Source organism: Eleutherodactylus coqui, chromosome 1 (genome assembly GCF_035609145.1).
Source record: "Eleutherodactylus coqui strain aEleCoq1 chromosome 1, aEleCoq1.hap1, whole genome shotgun sequence".
In the NCBI taxonomy this organism is placed as follows: Eukaryota; Metazoa; Chordata; class Amphibia; order Anura; family Eleutherodactylidae; genus Eleutherodactylus; species Eleutherodactylus coqui.
Window position 1 is genome coordinate 160,120,340 of NC_089837.1, and position 25,135 is coordinate 160,145,474.

Here is a 25,135-nt window from a genome sequence, read left to right on the forward strand (position 1 = left end):
CTATGTGCACAGTAACATAACCATTAAATATAAGTAAATGGATTCTGCTGTCACTGTTGGCTACCTTCATAGTTTACATTAGGGCTAGTGAGGTTCACATAGTTGCTATAAATCCCTACTGCTGTACAAATGAGTTATTCATTCATGCTGATCATAGTTCTACTGTGAATAACAATAATTCACTCACAAAGTAAATGTAATATAAAAATCTTATAGCCTATCAGAAGGTTAATAAATATAAACGCCATAGCGCTTTGTAAAGGGGCTATCCTGGAAGTCCACAAATGAAGCAAACAGCAGGAAATGTAATAAGATAAAAGAGATGAAAGATCACGTCAGCTTGTGTTTATTTTCCTGCAGCAACGTGTCATGCGGTCCATGCCATGCACAAGATGTAACTTTACATCCTCTTGCCTAAAGTGCCAGGCAGTCAAGATGTAAACTTCTCAGTCCAAAGCAAAGGAAATCCGGCAGCACCCACTTCAGATGCAAGGAATCAGCAGAGGTATCACAGCATGCCAAGCCACAATGGGGACCATGGACCTTCAGTACCCTCAGTAGTTAAATATTCACAGAAAGTGGCAGCATCAGCGGTGTGTTCAATAAAAAATCAGCCTTTATTGCTCCATGTTCATAAAATATACAGGTTCACTTATTGTTCATCCTTCATTTTAAAATGGAAAAAAGGGTTTGGTACGGTGTTAGCCAGTAGAGTAAAGTGTGATTGTTCTCAGTGAGAGAAACCAAGTATTTTTGTAGATATGATACCTTTTAATGGCTAACAAAAATACATGATGCTACAGCAAGCTTTCCGGTCTTCTATTGATACTTCCTCAGGCCTAAATAACTGGTTTGGATGGGGCACATGTATAATATACAAATGCAGATCGGACACACCTCTTGATTAAAATACAAATTTTCGCACACAGAAATTTGAGACTGTTTTGCACTCACTGAGAACAATCACACTTCCTTCATTTTATGCACACCAAACCTGCCGATAATAATCAGCTCGTGTAAGCAGGCAATCATTCATCTATGATTGACTACCTGTTTACTCTGAATGGAGGCGGGCGGCCAGCTCCACCTCCATTCAGTGAGTGATTATCACCCCTCTGTGAAGGCACAGAAGCAGTGAATTCAGTTGCAGTGAGTCCACTGGAGTGTAGTGGGTCCAAGAATCTGCCCAAGTACTCACGCCAGCCCTGACTGACCTGACCAGCCCATGACCTGTACCATCCTACCCGGACTTCTTACTGTAGAGTCTATGGACAATACGCCTCTGAAATACTTTACCGCAGTAAAGTATCTACATATGCTTCCTTTCACTGTACTACAGCTGGGAAGCAATAGTCGACAACTTACTCTCTGCAGCTTCTGGAATGTAAGTGTTACCAGCTTCTAAGCATCGATCATCAGAAAACATTGGATGGCAGCTACACTTCTGTGCACATGTGCTGCCATCTCTTCTGCAGGGCTGTCCATTTCCACAGTAATCAGGATCACAAGGGCCACATGAAATTGTGCATTTATAGCCATTTCCTGCAGATCAAACAAATAGAACATACAACCATGTATCTGCAATAATTGTGTGCGGCAGGAGCAAAACGTTGCTAAAACATTTTGGAAGATCCTTAAAGTTAAAGGATTATATTTTTGCATTTCGAAAATTGCTCACACCATAATCCATATAATTTGTAGAAAATGCTACACAAGTATTTCCTCTAATGGTACATAATATTATTTGCTGAAAAGTGGTAGATGCTTAGACCAAATTCCAGCAGACATGGTTAGACAACAAGTGAATCCTTAGCAATACTTAGCAGGCTTTGCTTTTCTCAGAATCTTCATTGACTTCTATGGGAGTTACATAAACAGCACAGAAAAGACAGGGTGGCTTTTTCTGTAAAGGTCAGCCACCTCAGGCAGCCTGGATTCAACAAAGAACAGGAAATAGGGAGTCCAGATGGGAATACCCCTTTAGTATTAGAGCAACAATTCAATTTGAAGGCATTGTAATGGATCATTTTACAATAATGGCATACTGGGTTATCACTCTGTATATTTTTATTACTTATAAATCCTACAGAATATAAAAAATGCCACAACCGCTTATTAGGTGGGGAATCCAGGTAAAATTCCTACACAGGAATTTAGAAACATCAAGTTAGATTCTGTTCACATAAGTATTCAACCTTCTGTTTTTTTGTTCCTTTATGGGAGCTAGAAAACAGAATGCTGGATCTACCCTAAAACTGAAACACACAGCGCCTGATGGACCCCATGGACTATAGAGGCTTTGGCGCAAATCTGCATATGGCAGCCCCGTCCCCAGGAGCAGCTTAAATAGTTGCAGAGGCAGTACACCTCACCTATTGGCTCCTGGGAAATGGAGTTCCAAACTCCAGTCACCCTTTCGAAGCCGTCAAACTGATTTTTGATCATGGACCAACCAGATGATAGTTCAGTTGGCTAGTTTGACACTGAGGAGGAGGAGACAGCATAGGGGGTCTGGAAGATGACTTCTCACTGAATAGAGGGTGCTGGCAGCATCATACAGAGGGGATTAAGGAGGGGCAGAACACAGACTACAGAGTTAGCAGAGAAGCTGCTCTGTAAGTAGCAATGATAACTAAGAACAACTGACTCAGGGACGATACTTCTCCCTGGTTCTGTGAATCAACTGTAAATATTACAACTGGTTAGAAAGAACCAGGGAGAACCTGCTAGATCCCATCCCTGCAGACAAGTTGTGGCTGACAGCAGTCTTCATGGCTGTCTGGGCCTGGATAGAGAAGAAAAGGGAAAGTGGAAGTAGTAGACTGAGTCACTGTATCTAAGTCTGCTGTGTTATAAAATGTATCTTATAGATATCTTGTTTTACCTGCCTGTAAGCTTTTAAAACCATAGCAATGCCCCTGTTTCTAAAAATACTTATTTCTAACAATATGAGATTTTTTAATTATTTTTAGATTACATTTTTTTACTAATATATAATTAAGTATATAAATGTAGAACACTTTCAAAAGTAAATACGTCCATGTAATTCAACTAGGGTAAAGGCCAAAATTCGCTCAAAAGCCATCTTTTGAGTGATAATCGTTGGCTGTAAATATGCCCAGTTCGGCATAAAAAATCCACCATCCAGCAGAAGAGCTGATAAGATGGACCGCATGCTGTGTTCTGCACGGGGAGCGCTGATAACATTGTCTCAGCTGTCAGCCCTGTGCCAGAACAAAGGTAATTTATTCAGAGAACAGCAGGTGGTCTATTCTCTGAATACAGCTCCCGGTGGCTCACACAATAGTAATTGGTACTAATAGCCATTAGTACCAAGTAGTAGTTTATACAAAATGATCGCTGAGAAGCCATCTTTTGAGCGATCATCTTTGTGTGTAAAAGGGCCTTAAGGGGCAGCAAAAACAATTACCATATATTAAATTTTACATACAATTCTTAACAAATACTAAAAATAACAATGTCAAGTATTTACTTTAACAATTACTTGTTGACATACATAGCATGATTATATGTATTCTAAGAGTCCTCTCACCTGTATAGCCAGCATTACATGAACACACGAAGCTGCCTAATGTATTGGAGCAGTATGCATTGGAAGAACATGGGTTGTTTAAACACTCATTAACATCATCACAGTGCAGTCCATCACCTAGAACAATATCAATTGCATAGTGAAATGATGCATTTAGACAATACTGTTCTACATTGCTGCAACTTTATATATCATATCATATAAGTACTGTACAGCCAGTGTAACATTACTTCTGCCAGTTTTGGAAAACTATTTCATACTCATAGCAGGTAAACTAGACATAAATGATGTTTTGTTAAAGGGGTTGTCCCATGTCTGTAAGTTATGCCTTATCCACAGTGGTCATACATGGGCATCAAACCAGGAGGATGATAGGAAGTATCAGCAGCTATGACAGCGCCATCTAATGTCAGTTCAACATAATTCCTCCAGCATAGTCTGCAGCTCTTATATTCTAATAGTCTTAATTCATAATTAACATATGTATGAATAATCAGCATTAAATATAGCTTGCCTTTAGATTTGATCTTTAAACCTATCAATTTCTGAAGTGTAGATTCCATAATTTTGTGCATTTTTTACTGTCACATATTTTAAGAGTTGTAACTCTTAAATGCTAATTCATACACTAGAATTAATTACCTAAGAATCCTTTATTGCATGAACATAAATAGCCACTTTTGGTGTTTGTACATGTAGCGTTGGGAGAACATGGATTAGTCAGACATTTATTCCGATCTTCGCAGTGTGTGCCGTTACCTAATACACATGAAATACAGTCATTAGCGGGATGAGTAATTATTGCCATATGTAGAATATGATATATATTAGAACAAATAGTAAGAGGTTTGAATAGAAAATTGAGACTTGTAGCAAATATACAGTATAAATGGCATTTTTAACAATTCTGGTTCTGTCTGGAGCAAAATTTTTGTGAAGGTGGTATAGTTGGGGTAAAAAGCGCCACATTTAGAAACTGTGAAAAGTTTTTTTTTTTCTTAGGGAAAATGCTGAAAATATAGTCTTTGTGCATTCTGAAAGGAACCTGTCATGTTGAAATGCAGTCTGATATACAGACAGTATCTTATAGGGGCAGGAAGAGCTGAGCAGATTGATTCATTGTTTTCAGAGAGATTCAGTAGAAACTTGTCATTTATCATTTATTAATCATGTATTGACCTAAACCCCTGCTCATTCTGGGTTCTGGATGGTCCTATCAGTGATTCACAGCCTTCCCTGTATGAGTGTACATACAGACATAGCTGTCAATCACTGATAGGACCGCTCACTGGACTCCTGAGCTTAGAATGACTCAATTCTTCCTGCGCTATAACATGCTGCCTGCCACCAGATAGGACTGTATTTTCAGCCTGACAAGTTCCCTTTAAGCATGTGCCAAATATTTTCCATACTTTTCAAGTATAACATGCAGGCAGCAGAGCATTTTATCCATTTTGCCATCACGTGAACAAACAACAGATATAATATTTATCTAATGAGCCACAGAACTATGGAAGGCAGCATGAAATGCAAGAGCTGATATAAAGTTACAAAAAGTCCTTTTCATTATTTACCACTTAATGGCTTTACTGCAGATTCTGAATATTATGAGATAAATAGTCCTAAAGGTGAATGCTGATGATAAAGTGTTGTTAAAGGAGTTCTCCTTCACTTTGAAAAACTTCAGTATAAACAGTATATGGTAAAAATGACAAATTGTGACAAGTCCACCTTTGAATTCCCCCGCAGCTCCTGTTCTTGTCAATTTATTGAGACAGAACTGCTCTACAGGATTTCTTGCATGCAATAAATGTGCTTGTATCTTTCACACAAGTTCTTTCTTTAGCAGGCAGAGTAGCATGATGAAACTTATTTTGACAGTTTTGTGGACTCGCACCAGTCTATGCTTACCTGGCTGTAACGGTTATACAATATTGTACTCAGCATGTGACTGCGACAGCCAATCAGTGACATCAGTTTAGAAACAGACAACCACAATGGACACGGAACCATCAGCATGGGAACAGTAAAGGATTCGAAAGGTGAATTTGCTACAGTTTGGTATTTCCTCCTGTATGTAGCCTATACTAGGCTTTTTTATATGTCAGGAATGCCTTTGACAATAGTTTTTAGTTCAGATGTTGGCGCAACCAAATAAAGCCATGTTCACATTTGCTTAATGCTTTCCATTCTTCTGTTCTATCATAGGAACAAAAAAACAGAAAGCCGGATCTGTCCTAGCAACACCCTGTTATTTGATGTGGTATTTTTGGATGGGTCTGCACGGAGCCCCCGTATGGAGCCTACGATGCGGATATGCACAGAGCCTAATAAGATGGTTAGCTTTCATCTACTGTTGATAGTGGACTGTGTGTAGACACTTGTGGAGTATATACAAATGATGTACACCGTATACTATGCACCATAATCATTGTCATATATTTTACCCGTAAATCCCTGCTTGCAAGTGCAGTTATATCCCTTCAAAGTATTTGTACACACAGCGTTGGGAGAACATGGGGTCTGAGAACATTCATCGAAATCTGCAAGAAAAATAGGACTGATATAAATTCAATAAAACTAAACTAATTCCATTAATGACGCACTTAGGGTGACTGCAGAAGAGTGTATGCACAAATACGCGCAACATATTTGTGCAGTGAACGAGGTTGATTTGCCCGCATATCGGCGCATTGTACTGTACTGTTTTGTGCATGCACAACACACCCCCGCCTGGATTTAAAAGGCTATTTAGTGTAATTAGGTCCACACGTGTTCTCTGTTTCATGGGATTGCACAGTGTTTTGTGCATTTGCACAGCTCCTATAGGCCTCATGCCCACGGCCAGGTCAGATTCCGCCTGCAAAATCTCACAGCGGAATCTGACTCGGCGCCCCCCACAGACCCCATAATCCCCTCTCCGGATCCACGCCAGTGCTGGGCGTTAACGCGATTTCCCGTGAAGTACCGTGGGATGGACAGCTTCTATTGACTGCAATGGAACCGTCCACACGATTTTCCGCGATAAATAGAACATGCTGCGATTCTCCCCCGCAAGTGGAAAATCGCTGTTGATTTCTGCTCATGGGCAAGGGAGAAGCTGTTAACATAGCATGTCTATGGATGGCTATTGCTGCAGGATTTGCGGTGGGTGTCTGACCGCAAATCCTGCAGCGATTATTCGTCCGTGAGCATTTGGCCATAGACTACTATGGGGCGCTTTCTAGCAAACAAAATGCGTGCAAAAAAAATCATTAATGAGAATTAACTCATTGACGTCATTGGGTTCTATTTTCTGCATATTGCACACCCAAATATGTCCGTGTGAAAAAGACCTTAGACAAACATTTACTTCTCTTCTAGACTACAAATACATGCTGGAAAGATGCCTTTGAGAATACAGAATACAATTCTTACAAAATGACAGACTGAACTTTATGAAGCTCAGACTTTGGGGACAGATAGTCTTTTATTAGTGACTCATAAATATTTTCCCATTTTAAGATATTAGTTAAAATTTAACATCTGCTTCAAAAATGTAATTTACAAATTCATAAAAAGATGCATTTCTTATTTACCATTAGAATGTATGTGGTAAAGTGTGAAGAGAAAAGAACGTTTGAGACCTATTTCATTGTCGGCTATTTAATGATCCTTACCTGAACAGTGAAGTCCATCTCCAGAAAGCCCTGCAGGGCATGGTCCACAGCCCTTTAAGGGGTCACAGCTTACATTGTTGTAGCAACCTTGAGTACAAGGGTTTATGTGTTGTTGGCAGAAGATCCCCGTATAATTATCTATACAATTGCAATTTGCCACCTAATTTGCATGAAAATAATCACCATACAGTTAACAATGTTTGCATATGATATTATCCAATCAATGTATGCTAATACAGCTAGAAATGATATTTAACTTACATAGAGAGAACTGCTGTTAATTCGTGTGATCTGCTTGTAGTCACACTCACTACTGACCCGACAGCTGCACACAATGAACTTTATGAAGAAGAAACTGGATACATTATATGAATCAATAGCTTCTAACTGGAAAGTAAAGTCGTGGGTGCTAGAAGGGGCCCAGGTCACAAGTCCAGTCTCTAAATAATTCCAAAATGTAGATCTATTAAATGATGAGGTTATCTCATAATGAGAGACAACATTATTACAACATTATCCATAGGACTGCATGTATAATAAGTCATGTTATACCTAATATTTTATGGAGCCTTGTATTGTTAAATAAGTGCAGCTGCAAGAAAAAAGTAAATGAACCCTTTAGAATTACCTGGATTTCTGAAATGCTAATTATTAAAATGTGCTCTGATTGTTATCTGGGGTAAGTTACAATCATAGACAAATACAACATAACTAAACTAATTACACGCAGTTTTAAGGTTCATGCGAAATGAAAAAGAAAGATTTGATCAGCTCATCATAAGTCCAGCAGGACAATTGCTCCATGGTACAGGGGAGAAAATTATGCCACCTCAGCGCTGGAATGGCAAACAAGGGTCTCCGGCACTCATAGGTCTTTAATTAGTAGGAAACAAAATTCCTATGTGTATTGGACCTCCTGACTGTGATTGTTATTCATGACATGGTGGCATCTCACCTTGACATGGTTTAAAAACATATGACCAACTCAGATGTGTTGGAAACGCTATCTTTTCTCCTTAGGGAGAGCACCTAGACGGTGAGTGAGGAGACTCAAATGGCCATGCACGCTCCTCTGGGTAATATGCAAATAAGGGAGATTGAATAAAACCTTTACTGTGCCACCTATTGAAAGGCAGCATTCCTTCAAGCCCAAGTCAGACTTTTTATAGAAGCCTTGTTACAATGATCCGGAATTAAAAGCAAAGCCAGGCTCCATGTACAGACAGCTGTTTCAGGGTACTTGCCCTTCATCAGTGTAAAGTAGGAGTCTGGCTTTGCTAGTGAGAGGCCTGGGACAGGGGTCAGAAATGCTATATTTTCTCCTTAGGGAAAGCACCTAGACGGTGAGTGAGGAGACTCAAATGGCCATGCACGCTCCTTTGAGAGATAGTCTCAAACATTGTAACCCTTTTTCACTGACTACACTATCTAAAATATAGCTTTTATTATTATCATCTTGTTTTAAAACCAAATAAAGGGTACAATGAAACAAACACTTAAGCGGAAATAGGTACTGGATTGCAAACAATCTATTACTACAAGGACAACCACTCAAAAAAGTGGATATATCCCACAAAGAGTAGAAAGGACCTATTATGGGTTCCTAATAAACCCCATTAACCAGTCATTCAATGGGGTAAGTGATCATTGTATCATTCTAGTTGAGAGACATAACTCCTGGTGTCAACAGAGATTGTCATCAATCAACTAGTATTGAAATGTCACTTAGACTAAGTGTCAAGAGAGATGTATAACCAATCTTTTAGGTGTCAATATCCAGAGATCAGCTGATGGACATTGTCCTTAGATGAAACTAATGGGAGTAAAGTGACTCCACTGGTCTCTGGTATCGCCTTAAGAATTTAAAGGCAATATTATCTATCCCAATGCGTTTCGCTTGAGGCAAGCTCTTCAGGAGCCAAGATAGCCCTCATATGTACGTTCTCTCCTCAATCGAGTACTAAGCATGTCATTTCATGACACTTACTTATGATAACCAGCTAGATCAATGCTCCAAAAAGCTATACACAAACTTATAAATTATCTATGTCTTTGCTTTAGCTGGATTAACCACGGGGAAAAATATAATATTTCCTCTAGCTAAACATGCAGTTTACTCCAACACAGAGAGGACTAAAAAACTGCACTCATGATTTTCTTTGAATAGGCCCTCCCTTCTCATAACAGCAAGTTTTGTTCTGTCCTATTCAGGCAGTCACATATCTACTCCCTCTATCTCATGTTCAATGTCTATATATAGGAGACTAGCAAAATTTCTAATTCTTGGATAATCCTCTGCTCTATGACAACAAATGATAATTGCTGCAGTCTAACGCTCAGAGATTGCCGCTATGTTGAGATAAAAAGCAAAAGAAAAAAGATATAAAATGAAATAAAGCCAACAACCCTGATGGTGGGCTGCTGACTTGTACTTTTATTAATTTTTCGACCAGTACCTTTTGGTATTTTAAAACACATGTCCCTTTTAAGTGATAGCATGTCCACGGATATTGTTCTGAAATTTTAAAGTTTAAATATGCAAATTAGATGTGAACACACCTGAGTTGGTCATGTGTTTTAAAACCATTTTACAAGGAGATCATACAATGCCATGAGTAAGCACCATAGCTAGGAGATCAAATAAAGCATTTTTTTTGCTTAACATGTCCCTGCATAATGCTTTTAATGCAACTAATAAACTTTGGATTTTATAAAAGACCAAAGGGTGTCGGAGAACCTTGTTCTTTGTTAGCAAAAGGTTTTTCATATAAGGCAATGGGATTAGAAGTATGGGTTTTACTGGTGCTTCGCCCATTAAATAAAGGCACATGAAGTCTGGTTACTGACAAATCTATTCTTCTCAAGAAAGGTAGGTTAGTATGAACCATGCCTTGATCTAAACTGTATAATACTTATCAAAAAGGAAGAAATCTTTACTTGCAGGTACTGTGTATGAAACAAAAAGTTTAAATCTAAAACTCCTGTTAAAGATATGAAAAACTCGCCCTATTGCTGTGCAATAAAAAACTAAATTTATCGTCTTACCTATATTAGGATAAATGTAAGTAATCACCCTAATAGCAGCCGTTTGAACTGATCCAGTTATATTTATGATCATGACAAAATAAATGATTATTGACAAGTTTATAAAAAGGTTAGTGTGGCAATATTGGACAATACGTGTTTTGTGACTCTGTATTGTAGACATACTTTTCTCTACAGCCACCGACATGTCAATGTGTTTAGGAAAGTATCCAATGAATAGGTTAATATAATGACCTGTAACATTGAGATGTATAGATGTATATGCAGTAAATGTAGTTCCTGCTCCATGGGCTTTATACAGCTTCTGCACACTCTCCATCAAAAAGGCCCGAATATTGCTGGCTCCTATAATCTTAGGTGGCATCAAATCTGAAATAGAAGGCAAAAGATAAAATACACTGCTATAAGTCTGTTTTTTTTAATTCCAGGCAGCAGAATCATAAATGCATGCATCTTCAATCACATATATAATGATATTACTTTTATAAAAGATAGTTTGGGGTATTTATACACTATCCTTAACCTAATATTCCATTACATGTGCTGTAAAACATCTCCGTAGAGCTGTAAAGAAGCCATGGCAAATGTGCTAACGTGTTTCCTGGAAAAAAGGACCTACCCCGATAATAAACCCTACCCAAACACTACATAAAAAAAAACAAAAGACAATACTCACCTAGCAGGCAGCGTTCAGGTCCCTTACGCTGGGCTGTGGTGCTCCGGCAGTCTTCCGTGTAGTCCTCGGTGCTGAGAGAGTATTTTCTTCCTGGTAACGAGGCTGGAATATGCCGCCTCCAGCAAGAGATTGCTGTGATTGGATCACAAGTGCCATGACTCAGCCAATCAGAGCCGGCGCTCGATGAATCAATCACAGTCATTCAGTGAATTAAATCATTGAATGGCTGTAATTGGTTCATCGAGTGCTGGCTTTGATTGGCTGAGGTGATGTTCCTTAACCAATCACAGCAATCTCTTGCTGGAGGTGGGGTATTTAAGCCCCGTTACCAGGAAGCAAACGCTCTCTCAGCGCTGAGGACTACACGGAAGACTCCCGGAACACCACAGTCCAGCGTGAGGGACCCGGATGCCGCCTGCTAGGGGAGTATTAAGACACCCCCTGAAAATAAGACACTGTGCCTCTTTTGGGGCAAAAATTAATATAAGACAGTGTCTTCTTTTTGGAGAAACACGGTATCACTAGCATACGGTATTACCGAGTAAGCATGGGAATGTGACCATTAAGACCCCACAAATCACTAGAGAAAAGAGACTGTAATATTGTGTAAAGCACAGAAGATTCTTGAGAGGTTTTTCCTGCACAGTTCAGCAGGTCCTGTACATCAGATGTATTCAACTGTTGTAGTTCAATGCACAGTTTCTGGTCAGGAGTGGTGCTGCTTAGAGAAAATGCTGTTAGCTTATGTTTTGCCTGTCTGATTTCAAAAGGTAGCTGCTGGTGGGCATTAACACTGATAAGTTGGCAGAGTAAATGTTTTTTAACGTTTGCAATGTTTTAAAAATTAAACATAATTTAATTGATATAGTTGTCAAAATCACTAACAAGACTTAAAAACTAAATTATTGCAAACTAGGATCTAGCTATTCTTCTTTAAGGGCTTCCAACCAATATATGACCCTACAGACAATGCCCCATTAACTATTGTTTTCTTGGTGTGATTGTTCTCAGTAAGAGAAACCAAGTAATCTTGTAGATATGATACCTTCTAATGGCTAACAAAAATACATGATGTAATAGCGAGCTTTCAGACCTCAAAGGGTCCTTCATCAAGACATAATGAAATGGATCCGATGAAATGTGTTCTTGGCATATATGAAATTCATATATTTTTAATGACTGCATAACTAGTGTTTAGAAGGTTACATTACATAAAGAACACATACACAATTTCATATTGGATCACTTACTGAGTGTGATGTTCAGGCTTTGAAAGTCAGTGAACATTTTCAGGGCTTGTAGTCCAATTGTCTCACTTCCAGAACTGAGGGCATCATAGATGCATTCTTTGTTGTTAGCACACGCGGATGATACATCTAAGTACTTTCCCATATTGGTTGATATTAATTCATTGAAAAATACAGGAGTAAAATTACTTGGTATTGGTCTTGATTGGTTTATAGTGAATAGAGAATCCTGAGTGACTTCCCCTGTTATGTATTAGAAAAAGCAACAACTACAGATGAAATACTCTATAAAATATACCAACAAGCAAATAGCAGAATAGAAATCACATTATATAGTAATAGCTTCAATGAAAATAATGTCTTTCACTTATGATTACTTGAAAGGATTTTTTATTTGTTGACTAGTTGTATATATAGTAATACTAGTAATTATTAGGACATTATAGTAGTAGTGTTTCTGGTGGCACATCACACTCACAGTAGCTTGATTACCACAAAAGACAAACACAGCTCCGCTCACAGCAGTGACATCACCACAGGTCCTTCAGCCCACTGGATCTCGGTGGTGGTGGTAGGTCAATGTGTTCTATCAGGACTGCTGAGTTGTGTAGGAAATTATAGTACCAGTGTTTCTGGTGGCGCAATGTACCACACAGCTCTGCTACATGGTACATGCACACACACAGCTCTACTACACCCCACCCATCACACACACAGCTTGGCTCCTCCCACAGTCTTCTGTCAGGACTGCTGAGTTATGTCTTCTGAGATAATAACAGCGGTTGTATTCTCAGTGTGTTATTTTTGTCCTCCCCTTCCAAGACCCCTAACTGTGTTGTTCTTTTGTCAGTCAGACTCCATGTTTTATATATGTTGTAGGACCTTCAATAGCGTCACCAGGGGGTGGAGCGATGACCTTACCAGGGGTGGAGCATTAGAAGCACTCACTCACATACTACAGACAAGTGGTCGTTAGTAGTTCGAAATGCATAGAAAGAAATAAGACAAGGGTTCTCTTGTTGAATAAGTAAATAGAAAATGATACTTATTTGGAATAAACTTATTGTTAACTCTCAGATCTATTAGCATACTACAATTCTTCCAACCACAGGCAAATAATCCTAGCTTTGAAAAACTGTTGCCACAATTGGACGACATTTACATTACTACAATTTTCCTCTGTATGCCGCTATTTTTTGCAACATCAATCATGGCCATACTTATATAGGAAAACGAACATTTATTCAATACAACTTTAAAAAGATAATGATGGATTTTATATGTAGGCTTGATTGTTTTGTGCATTTACACTAGCCAATTTTTGTTCCTTATTTGTTTTGTTCTTTATTAAAATTAATCATTATAATAAATTAGACTTGTATAAGTATAACTTAGATTTTAAATCAAAATGGTCATCACTGACGTAGCTTAGGAGGTAAAGTTGACTATACTGTAGATGTTGACTATACTGTAGATGTGACTATATACATATATATTTTTTAACTTTATTAAGCACCTACATGACTTCCCATAATTAAAGATATCTTCTTCTCTACTCTTGATGGAGATATAAGAACCATCTGGCCTCATCAGATCATCACTCATATACCAGTTCCATACACCTGTAAGAAGACATTGCATTAAATTGTTACATTTATGGCAATGACACCCATTATCAACAACAGTACTTTTAATTAGACTACATTTATAGAATGTAATTCATTGCAATTAGAAATATTAGTTTTATTTCAGTAGAATAATTTTAGAACAGTAGTAAATATACTCACCAAGCAAGCCCATGGTTTTGTTTAAGAACTGGCTAGGAAGGATGACTATTGCATTCAGTATTTTAGCGTAAGCTGACACAGATACAGATAAAAGTCCTTCAAAGGTTGCCGTGATGGAGCCATCATTTAGTAGGAAGACACCAGGGTTGCTGTTATTAATCTTGGCATTTATATCTATATTTGGGAACAATAATGATTAATAAGTAAAGGCCCTTTTACAGGCAACGATTATCGACAACCGTTACATGAAAATGCAGGTATGGTGCACTTTTCGTTTGCACGATGGAATATAGTTAAACTTAAAATCCATCATTCAGCTGCTGAAACACTGAGCAAATACATTCCATTTGAATGCATTTCACTCATCTTTCAAAAGACTGCAGGATGTTCTCCCCGTGGCATGCTTATACTACCTGCAAGGAGAACAATGCAATCTGCTAGCAGCCTCAAGGAGAATAAAAGAACGTGTAGGCAGCTGTTTACACAGCTGGGCGTGTGTTTAAACACACTCTGGGCTCTGCAAACAACTCCTGGAGGCCCTTTTACATTTAAATGAAGATGATAAAGTGTTATGGCCATTAACACTTTATGCAAATAAATTGCTAAATCTTTCAATTTTTCAGTCGTTTGAAAGATTATCTTTCTGTGTAAAAGGGCCTTATACAATAAGTATTGTACTTTATAGTAAACTACTATACATTTCTATGTGATTACCTGCTGAGTAACTGAAATTGACTGCATGACCATTAATGTAAGTATTTATAACACCTTTGCTTAAATACCACTCCACCTGAAAGAACAGAAAGCATATGCAGTGTGACTATAAATTCTGAGGCACATTTGAGTTTATAAGTCGTTTTTTCAAATATGAACAACATAATAATTATGCAAATGTATTTAGCACATCCAGATTAAAGCAATCACTCTTCATCCTCTTAGGCAGCCCACGTAGCAAGAGGTGGCACTGGTTGGGCATGTGTCCCAGATGCTGGAAGTGGGGTAACAAGCCATGGTGTTTATATACAAGGCTAGGGCAGCAAACAATGTTTGCTCCAGGTAAAAGTATTGAAGAAAGACTGTTCATTTCATGTCAATCGGATTACCAGTAAGGATGAGCGAGTATACTCGCTAAGGCACTACTCGTTCGAGTAATGTGCCTTAGACGAGTATCTCCCTGCTCGTCCATAAAGATTCGGGGACCGCTGCGGCTGACTGGTGAGTCGCGGCGGGGAGCAGGGGAGAGCGGGGGGGAGAGAGGAAGAGAGAGATCTCCCCTCCGTTCCTCCCCGCTCTCCCCCGCAGCTCCCTACTCCGCGGCGGCCCCCAAATCTTTAAGGATGAGCAGGGAGATACTCGTCTAAGGCACATTACTCGAACGAGTAGTGCCTTAGCGAGTATACTCGCTCATTCTTAATTACCATCTATGGGAAGGTAAGTTGTAAACTAGGTAACAGGGTAAGGAGACAGTTGTTGTGTATCTAGAATTTTATAAATAATTTCATAATTGTACACACAAACCACACAAAAGATTGATAAATAAAATGAAAATATTGGGAATGGTGAACATGTGTATTAATGGGAGCATTGTCATTAAAGGGATAATCTGGTAGTGCTTACTTTTGTCCTATATACTGATACAGGTGTAAAGTAATAAAATTAGCTATACTCACCTATTCCATACCTGCATTACCTGCATCACTTTGATCCCCAACCTTTCTGGTCCCTCTTGGCCTCCATATACTTCCAGGTAGCCTGGCAATGCTCTCGCCAATCACTGGCCTTAATGTTGGTACTGCTGAGGCCAGTGATTGGCTGCAGTAATCACGAGCCCAAACAGAACATAACCATGCTACTCAAAAGTATACAGAGGTCAATGAGGACTGGAGCAGTTGGGGGCAGTGCAGTCATGGAACAGGTGAGTATAACTCTGTTTATTATTAGAGATGAGCGAACACCAAAATGTTCGGGTGTTCGTTATTCGGAACGAACTTCCCGTGATGCTCGAGGGTTCGTTTCGAACAACGAACCCCATTGAAGTCAATGGGCGACCAGAACATTTTTGTATTTCGCCGATGCTCGCTAAGGTTTTCATGTGTGAAAATCTGGGCAATTCAGGAAAGTGATGGGAATGACACAGTGACGGATAGGGCAGGCGAGGGGCTACATGTTGGGCTGCATCTCAAGTTCACAGGTCCCACTATTAAGCCACAATAGCGGCAAGAGTGGGCCCCCCCCCCCAACAACTTTTACTTCTGAAAAGCCCTCATTAGCATGGCATACCTTTGCTAAGCACCACACTACCTCCAACAAAGCACAATCACCGCCTGCATGACACTCCACTGCCACTTCTCCTGTGTTACATGCTGCCCAACCGCACCCCCTCCCCCCCACAGCGCACACCAAACTGTCCCTGCGCAGCCTTCAGCTGCCCTCATGCCACACCACCCTCATGTCTATTTAGAAGTGCGTCTGCCACGACGAGGGACCGCAGGCACACACTGCACAGGGTTGGCACGGCTAGGTAGCGACAGTCTTTAATAGGGGCGGGGCGATAGCCCACAATGCTGTACAGAAGCAATGAGAAATATAATCCTGTGCCACCGCCATCAGGAGCTGCACACGTGGGCATAGCAATGGGGAACCTATGTGCCACACACTATTCATTCTGTCAAGGTGTCTGCATGCCCCAGTCAGACTGGTAATATGCACCTTAACAGTAACCGCGTTGGTGGTAATGTGGTGGTGACTGCGGACCTAGTACCACGGTTGTATTTTGTTGGTTTTCGGAATGTGGCCAGGATTAAGTGGGCCGTGGCGGGGGGATGGTGGGGGGGCTCTCTTGTAGTGTCGGTAAAGGTGAAATTCTTGGACTGCCACCAGACGAACCAATGCAAAGGCATTTGCCAACAATGTTTTCCCTGTTGGAGGAGGAGGGGGATGTTTTTGAGGCACTACGTGTCCTCTCCACGTGTCCGTGGTTATATGCACCTTAACAGTAACCGCGTTGGTGGTAATGTGGTGGTGACTGCGGACCTAGTACCACGGTTGTATTTTGTTGGTTTTCGGAATGTGGCCAGGATTAAGTGGGCCGTGGCGGGGGGATGGTGGGGGGGCTCTCTTGTAGTGTCGGTAAAGGTGAAATTCTTGGACTGCCACCAGACGAACCAATGCAAAGGCATTTGCCAACAATGTTTTCCCTGTTGGAGGAGGAGGGGGATGTTTTTGAGGCACTACGTGTCCTCTCCACGTGTCCGTTCCATGTAAGCAATAGTAGCACTCAAGACAGGCCCCAGTAACAATTCTGAAGCAGCAGTATAGCGGGAGCGCAGTCTTCGTTCCATGTAAGCAATAGTAGCACTCAAGACAGGCCCCAGTAACAATTCTGAAGCAGCAGTATAGCGGGAGCGCAGTCTTCGTTCCATGTAAGCAATAGTAGCACTCAAGACAGGCCCCAGTAACAATTCTGAAGCAGCAGTATAGCGGGAGCGCAGTCTTCGTTCCATGTAAGCAATAGTAGCACTCAAGACAGGCCCCAGTAACAATTCTGAAGCAGCAGTATAGCGGGAGCGCAGTCTTCGTTCCATGTAAGCAATAGTAGCACTCAAGACAGGCCCCAGTAACAATTCTGAAGCAGCAGTATAGCGGGAGCGCAGTCTTCGTTCCATGTAAGCAATAGTAGCACTCAAGACAGGCCCCAGTAACAATTCTGAAGCAGCAGTATAGCGGGAGCGCAGTCTTAGTTCCATTTCAGTAGCCTTAGTATAGCCAAGGCACAAGTGACATTTATGTAGCTAAAGTGTAGGCCAACCCCACACACCTTTCTGTACCATGAGTGCAGGCGAAGAACATAGAAATTACTATGATTACACTGTAGGTGAGGGCCCCAAAAAATTGGTGTACCAACAGTACTAATGTACCTCAGTAAAAATTGGCCATGCCCAACCAAGATGGCAGGTGAATCGCTTTGGTTAATGTGGCTTAAGTGGTAACTAGGCCTGGAGGCAGCCCAGTGTAACGAAAAATTGGTTCAAGTTAAAGTTCCAACGCTTTTAAGCTAATTGAAACTTATAAAAATTGTTCTGAAAAATTATTTGAGTGAGCCTTGTGGCCCTAAGAAAAATTGCCCGTTCAGCGTGATCACGTGAGGTTTCAGGAGGAGGAGCAGGAGGAGGAGGAGGAGGAATATTAGACACAGATTGATGAAGCAGAAATGTCCCCGTTTTGGATGGTGAGAGAGAACGTAGCTTCCATCCGCGGGTGCAGCCTACGTATTGCTTAGGTATCGCTGCTGTCCGCTGGTGGAGAACAGAAGTCTGGGGAAATCCAGCCTTTGTTCATCTTGATGAGTGTTAGCCTGTCGGCACTGTCGGTTGACAAGCGGCTACGCTTATCTGTGATGATTCCCCCAGCCGCACTAAACACCCTTTCCGACAAGACGCTAGCCGCAGGACAAGCAAGCACCTCAAGGGCATACAGGGCTAGTTCAGGCCACGTGTCCAGCTTCGACACCCAGTAGTTGTAGGGGGCAGAGGCGTCACCAAGGATGGTCGTGCGATCCGCTACGTACTCCCTCACCATCCTTTTACAGTGCTCCCGCCGACTCAGCCGTGACTGGGGAGCGGTGACACAGTCTTGGTGGGGAGCCATAAAGCTGGCCAGGCCCTTAAAGACTGTTGCACTGCCTGGGATGTACATGCTGCTCGATCTACGCACATCCCCTGCAACATGGCCCTCGGAATTGCGCCTTCTGCCACTAGCGCTGTCGGCTGGGAATTTTACCATCAGCTTGTCCGCAAGGGTCCTGTGGTATAGCAACACTCTCGAACCCCTTTCCTCTTCGGGAATCAGAGTGGGCAGGTTCTCCTTATACCGTGGATCGAGCAGTGTGTACACCCAGTAATCCGTCGTGGCCAGAATGCGTGCAACGCGAGGGTCACGAGAAAGGCATCCTAACATGAAGTCAGCCATGTGTGCCAGGGTACCAGTACGCAACACATGGCTGTCCTCACTAGGAAGATCACTTTCAGGATCCTCCTCCTACTCCTCCTCCTCCTCCTCAGGCCATACACGCTGAAAGGATGACAGGCAATCAGCCGGTGTACCGTCAGCAGCGGCCCAAGCTGTCTCTTCCCCCTCATCCTCCTCATGCTCCTCCTCCTCCTCCTGTACTCGCTGAGAAATAGACAGGAGGGTGCCCTGACTATCCAGCGGCATACTGTCTTCCCCCGCCCCCGTTTCCGAGCGCAAAGCAGCTGCCTTTATGGTTTGCAGGGAATTTCTCAAGATGCATAGCAGAGGAATGGTGACGCTAATGATTGTAGCATCGCCGCTCACCACCTGGGTAGACTCCTCAAAATTACCAAGGACATGGCAGATGTCTGCCAACCAGGCCCACTCTTCTGAAAGGAATTGAGGAGGCTGACTCCCACTGCGCCGCCCATGTTGGAGTTGGTATTCGACTATAGCTCTACGTTGTTCATAGAGCCTGGCCAACATGTGGAGCGTAGAGTTCCACCGTGTGGGCACGTCGCACAGCAGTCGGTGCACTGGCAGCTTAAAGTGATGTTGCAGGGTGCGCAGGGTGGCAGCGTCTGTGTGGGACTTGCGGAAATGTGCGCAGAGCCGGCGCGCCTTTACGAGCAGGTCTGACAAGCGTGGGTAGCTTTTCAGAAAGCGCTGAACCACCAAATTAAAGACGTGGGCCAGGCATGGCACGTGCGTGAGGCTGCCAAGCTGCAGAGCCGCCACCAGGTTACGCCCGTTGTCACACACGACCATGCCCGGTTGGAGGCTCAGCGGCGCAAGCCAGCGGTCGGTCTGCTCTGTCAGACCCTGCAGCAGTTCGTGGGCCGTGTGCCTCTTATCGCCTAAGCTGAGTAGTTTCAGCACGGCCTGCTGACGCTTGCCCACCGCTGTGCTGCCACACCGCGCGACACCGACTGCTGGCGACATGCTGCTGCTAACACATCTTGATTGCGAGACAGAGGAGGAGGAGGAGGAGGAGGGTGCTTTAGTGGAGGAAGCATACACCTCCGCAGATACCAGCACCGAGCTGGGGCCCGCAATTCTGGGGGTGGGTAGGACGTGAGCGGTCCCAGGCTCTGACTCTGTCCCAGCCTCCACTAAATTCACCCAATGTGCCGTCAGGGAGATGTAGTGGCCCTGCCCGCCTGTGCTTGTCCACGTGTCCGTAGTTAAGTGGACCGTGGCAGTAACCGCGTTGGTGAGGGCGCGTACAATGTTGCGGGAGACGTGGTCGTGCAGGGCTGGGACGGCACATCGGGAAAAGTAGTGGCGACTGGGAACTGAGTAGCGCGGGGCCGCCGCCTCCATGATACTTTTGAAGGACTCCGTTTCCACAACCCTATACGGCAGCATCTCAAGGCTGATGAATTTTGCGATGCGGACGGTTAACGTTTGAGCGTGCGGGTGCGTGGCGGCGTACTTGCGCTTGCGCTCCAACAGTTGCGCTAGCGACGGCTGGACTGTGCGGTGCGAGACATTGGTGGATGGGGCCGAGGACAGCGGAGGTGAGGGTGTGGGTGCAGGCCATGAGACGGTCGTGCCTGTGTCCTGAGAGGGGGGTTGCATCTCAGTGGCAGGTTGGGGCACAGGGGGAGAGGCAGGGGTGCAAACCGGAGGCGGTGAACGGCCTTCGTCCCACCTTGTGGGGTGCTTGGCCATCATATGCCTGCGCATGGTGGTGGTGGTGAGGCTGTTGGTGTTGGCTCCCCGGCTGAGCTTTGCGCAACAAAGGTTGCACACCACTGTTCGTCGGTCGTCAGGCGTCTCTGTGAAAAACTGCCAGACCTTAGAGCACCTCGGCCTCTGCAGGGTGGCATGGCGCGAGGGGGCGCTTTGGGAAACACTTGGTGGATTATTCGGTCTGGCCCTGCCTCTACCCCTGGCCCTGGCCACCGCACTGCCTCTTGCAACCTGCCCTGCTGATGCCCTTGACTCCCCCTCTGAAGACCTGTCCTCCTGAGTAAGCGTTGCACACCAGGTGGGGTCAGTCACCTCATCGTCCTGCTGCTCTTCCTCCGAATCCTCTGTGCGCTGCTCCCTCGGACTTACTGCCCTTACTACTACCTCACTGCAAGACAACTGTGTATGATCGTCATCGTCCTCCTCACCCACAGAAAGTTGTTGAGACAGTTGGCGGAAGTCCCCAGCCTCATCCCCCGGACCCCGGGAACTTTCGAATGGTTGGGCATCAGTGACTATAAACTCCTCTGGTGGGAGAGGAACTGCTGCTGCCCAATCTGAGCAGGGGCCCGAGAACAGTTCCTGGGAGTGTTCCCGCTCCTGAGCAGGTGTCATTGTAGTGGAGTGAGGAGGCTGGGAGGAAGGAGGAGCAGCAGACAGAGGATTCGGATTTGCAGCAGTGGACGGCGCAGAACTGCGGGTAGACGATAGGTTTCTCGAAGCACTTTCTGCCATCCAGGACAGGACCTGCTCACAATGCTCATTTTCTAATAACCGTCTCCCGCGTGGACCCATTAATTGGGCGATGAATGTGGGGACGCCAGAAACGTGCCTCTCTCCTAATCGCGCAGCAGTCGGCTGCGACACACCGGGATCAGGAGCTCGGGCTGTGCCCACACCCTGACTTGGCCCTCCGCGTCCTCGGCCGCGTCCACGTCCTCTAGGCCTACCCCTACCCCTCAGCATGCTGTATTACCAGTGATTTGATTTAACAGGCAGGAAATAAATTGGCGCAAGACTGCAGGCCAAATATAATTTTTGCCCTTTTGGGAAAACGAAAGGCCCCACTGCCTCTAGTGAATGAATAATCTAAGTTTAATAACTGTGCTGTGTCCCTGCTTATGTGTCACAGAACGTGAGGGTAGCAGAGTTATTATAACTCTGGCAGAGCAGGTATTTTTTTTCCCAATTAAGGAAAGCAAATGGCGAAGCCAGCAGTAAAGCGTAGCTGGGTGCGTATGATTTAGCAATGTTTTTCACGCAGCTCACACGTGTCCACAGGCGTTAGGACGGACAGAGGCTGGACAAATAGATTTGTTTTCAGTTTTTTCCCACCAAAAGGCAGCACTGCGTATATTCAATGAACATGAGAAGTTTAATAACTGTGCTGTGTCCCTGCTTATGTGTCACAGAACGTGAGGGTAGCAGAGTTATTATAACTCTGGCAGAGCAGGTATTTTTTTTCCCAATTAAGGAAAGCAAATGGCGAAGCCAGCAGTAAAGCGTAGCTGGGTGCGTATGATTTAGCAATGTTTTTCACGCAGCTCACACGTGTCCACAGGCGTTAGGACGGACAGAGGCTGGACAAATAGATTTGTTTTCAGTTTTTTCCCACCAAAAGGCAGCACTGCGTATATTCAATGAACATGAGAAGTTTAATAACTGTGCTGTGTCCCTGCTTATGTGTCACAGAACGTGAGGGTAGCAGAGTTATTATAACTCTGGCAGAGCAGGTATTTTTTTTCCCAATTAAGGAAAGCAAATGGCGAAGCCAGCAGTAAAGCGTAGCTGGGTGCGTATGATTTAGCAATGTTTTTCACGCAGCTCACACGTGTCCACAGGCGTTAGGACGGACAGAGGCTGGACAAATAGATTTGTTTTCAGTTTTTTCCCACCAAAAGGCAGCACTGCGTATATTCAATGAACATGAGAAGTTTAATAACTGTGCTGTGTCCCTGCTTATGTGTCACAGAACGTGAGGGTAGCAGAGTTATTATAACTCTGGCAGAGCAGGTATTTTTTTTCCCAATTAAGGAAAGCAAATGGCGAAGCCAGCAGTAAAACGTAGCTGGGTGCGTATGATTTAGCAATGTTTTTCACGCAGCTCACACGTGTCCACAGGCGTTAGGACGGACAGAGGCTGGACAAATAGATTTGTTTTCAGTTTTTTCCCACCAAAAGGCAGCACTGCGTATATTCAATGAACATGAGAAGTTTAATAACTGTGCTGTGTCCCTGCTTATGTGTCACAGAACGTGAGGGTAGCAGAGTTATTATAACTCTGGCAGAGCAGGTATTTTTTTTCCCCAATTAAGGAAAGCAAATGGCGAAGCCAGCAGTAAAGCGTAGCTGGGTGCGTATGATTTAGCAATGTTTTTCACGCAGCTCACACGTGTCCACAGGCGTTAGGACGGACAGAGGCTGGACAAATAGATTTGTTTTCAGTTTTTTCCCACCAAAAGGCAGCACTGCGTATATTCAATGAACATGAGAAGTTTAATAACTGTGCTGTGTCCCTGCTTATGTGTCACAGAACGTGAGGGTAGCAGAGTTATTATAACTCTGGCAGAGCAGGTATTTTTTTTCCCCAATTAAGGAAAGCAAATGGCGAAGCCAGCAGTAAAGCGTAGCTGGGTGCGTATGATTTAGCAATGTTTTTCACGCAGCTCACACGTGTCCACAGGCGTTAGGACGGACAGAGGCTGGACAAATAGATTTGTTTTCAGTTTTTTCCCACCAAAAGGCAGCACTGCGTATATTCAATGAACATGAGAAGTTTAATAACTGTGCTGTGTCCCTGCTTATGTGTCACAGAACGTGAGGGTAGCAGAGTTATTATAACTCTGGCAGAGCAGGTATTTTTTTTCCCAATTAAGGAAAGCAAATGGCGAAGCCAGCAGTAAAGCGTAGCTGGGTGCGTATGATTTAGCAATGTTTTTCACGCAGCTCACACGTGTCCACAGGCGTTAGGACGGACAGAGGCTGGACAAATAGATTTGTTTTCAGTTTTTTCCCACCAAAAGGCAGCACTGCGTATATTCTATGAATAATAACTGTGTTGTGGCCCTGCCTATACAATTCTTTCCCTGCAGTATCAATGGAGGGTGGAATGCTCTGCAGAGGCGATTTTGAGAAGCCCAAAAAAAATGCAGCACAGCTAACAGCAGCCTGGACAGTACTGCACATGGATAAATATGGCCCTAGAAAGGACCGTTGAGGTTCTTGAAGGCTACACTCACTCCTAACACTCTCCCTGCCTATGCAGCACTTCTGTCCCTAATGCCAGGTGCAACGCTCTGCAGAGCCGATTTTGAGAAAAAAAAAAATGCCACTGCTAACAGCAGCCAACACACAGCTATCAGTGGCCCTAATAAGGACCTTTGGGGGGTCTTGAAGCCTACACTAACTACCAATTCTTTCCCTACAGCAGCTCCGGTATAAACAGCACTGTCCCTCATCTAACTCACACCGCATCTGAGGCGAGCCGCGGGAGGGGCCGACTTTTATATTAGGCGAACACCTGATCTCGCCAGCCACTCACAGCAGGGGGGTGGTATAGGGCTTAAACGTTGCAGGGGGAAGTTGTAATGCCTTCCCTGTCTTTCAATTGGCCAGAAAAGCGCGCTAACGTCTCAGGGAAGGAAGTGAAAGTAACCAGAACACCGCATGGTGTTCGTTACGAATAACGAACATCCCGAACACCCTAATATTCGCACGAATATCAAGCTCGGACGAACGCGTTCGCTCATCTCTATTTATTATGTTACATATACATAATGTTACATATTATGTTACATATACAATCCATGCACGTTACTCAAGATCTATTACTTGGGCCTACATTATACTTGCCGTGGTTTATTTACCTGCTATGTGTTTTATATAAATATAACTGTGTCATTGCTCTATATATATCATTTATTGTCCCTGAAAGAGCCAGAAACTGTACAGCATACTAGACCCTAAAATTGTCTCTTACTCACTTTAACATTAGTAGTGTTTGATATGTACTGTACTACAAATGCCTGGAAGTTAGTGGCCATTGCTGTTCCAGTTTGTATTGTACGACCTTGTAAAATGACAGATATGCCTGTATCTGATGCATTAAGGAGCATGAAATCTCCAAATCCATTAAAAGTATAGTTTAACCCATCTAGAGTTGTAATGTGAGAGTCTCCAAACATCCATCCTGTAAAAGATGACAAAACAACAAAGTTACATAAACCTACAATAAAAAGTACAAGTTTAACAGAACATTATATTCTGTAATTTGTCCTTATGAAAGGACGCAGTAAAACTCTTCTTAATTGAGGGGGACCAGTGGCACTTTTTTTTTAGGCCATGGGGTGGTATTATTTTATTGTGAGGGGGCACAGTTTGCCTAATTATATGTATATTGATGGTGCACAGTGTGGCTGAATAATTTTGTGGGGACAGAGTGTCACTAATTATATGTTCAGGGG

The 25,135-nt window shown here is 43.1% G+C and overlaps 1 protein-coding gene across 2 annotated transcripts in view; it reads right to left on the bottom strand.

Moving 5' to 3' along the window:
• Positions 1–25,135, bottom strand: part of LOC136627389 (mucin-4-like) — a 96,962-nt gene that overhangs the window by 49,217 nt on the left and 22,610 nt on the right. For both annotated transcript variants that reach the window (XM_066602447.1, XM_066602439.1), the window contains exons 10-21: positions 24,656–24,861; positions 14,682–14,757; positions 13,968–14,141; positions 13,701–13,802; positions 12,184–12,423; positions 10,492–10,626; positions 7,474–7,652; positions 7,213–7,372; positions 6,001–6,096; positions 4,196–4,312; positions 3,554–3,670; positions 1,366–1,542 (exon numbers count right to left, since the gene is read on the bottom strand). In XM_066602447.1, coding sequence (XP_066458544.1) covers positions 1,366–1,542; positions 3,554–3,670; positions 4,196–4,312; positions 6,001–6,096; positions 7,213–7,372; positions 7,474–7,652; positions 10,492–10,626; positions 12,184–12,423; positions 13,701–13,802; positions 13,968–14,141; positions 14,682–14,757; positions 24,656–24,861 — 1,779 coding nt within the window. The remainder of the gene's footprint in view (positions 1–1,365; positions 1,543–3,553; positions 3,671–4,195; positions 4,313–6,000; positions 6,097–7,212; positions 7,373–7,473; positions 7,653–10,491; positions 10,627–12,183; positions 12,424–13,700; positions 13,803–13,967; positions 14,142–14,681; positions 14,758–24,655; positions 24,862–25,135) is intronic.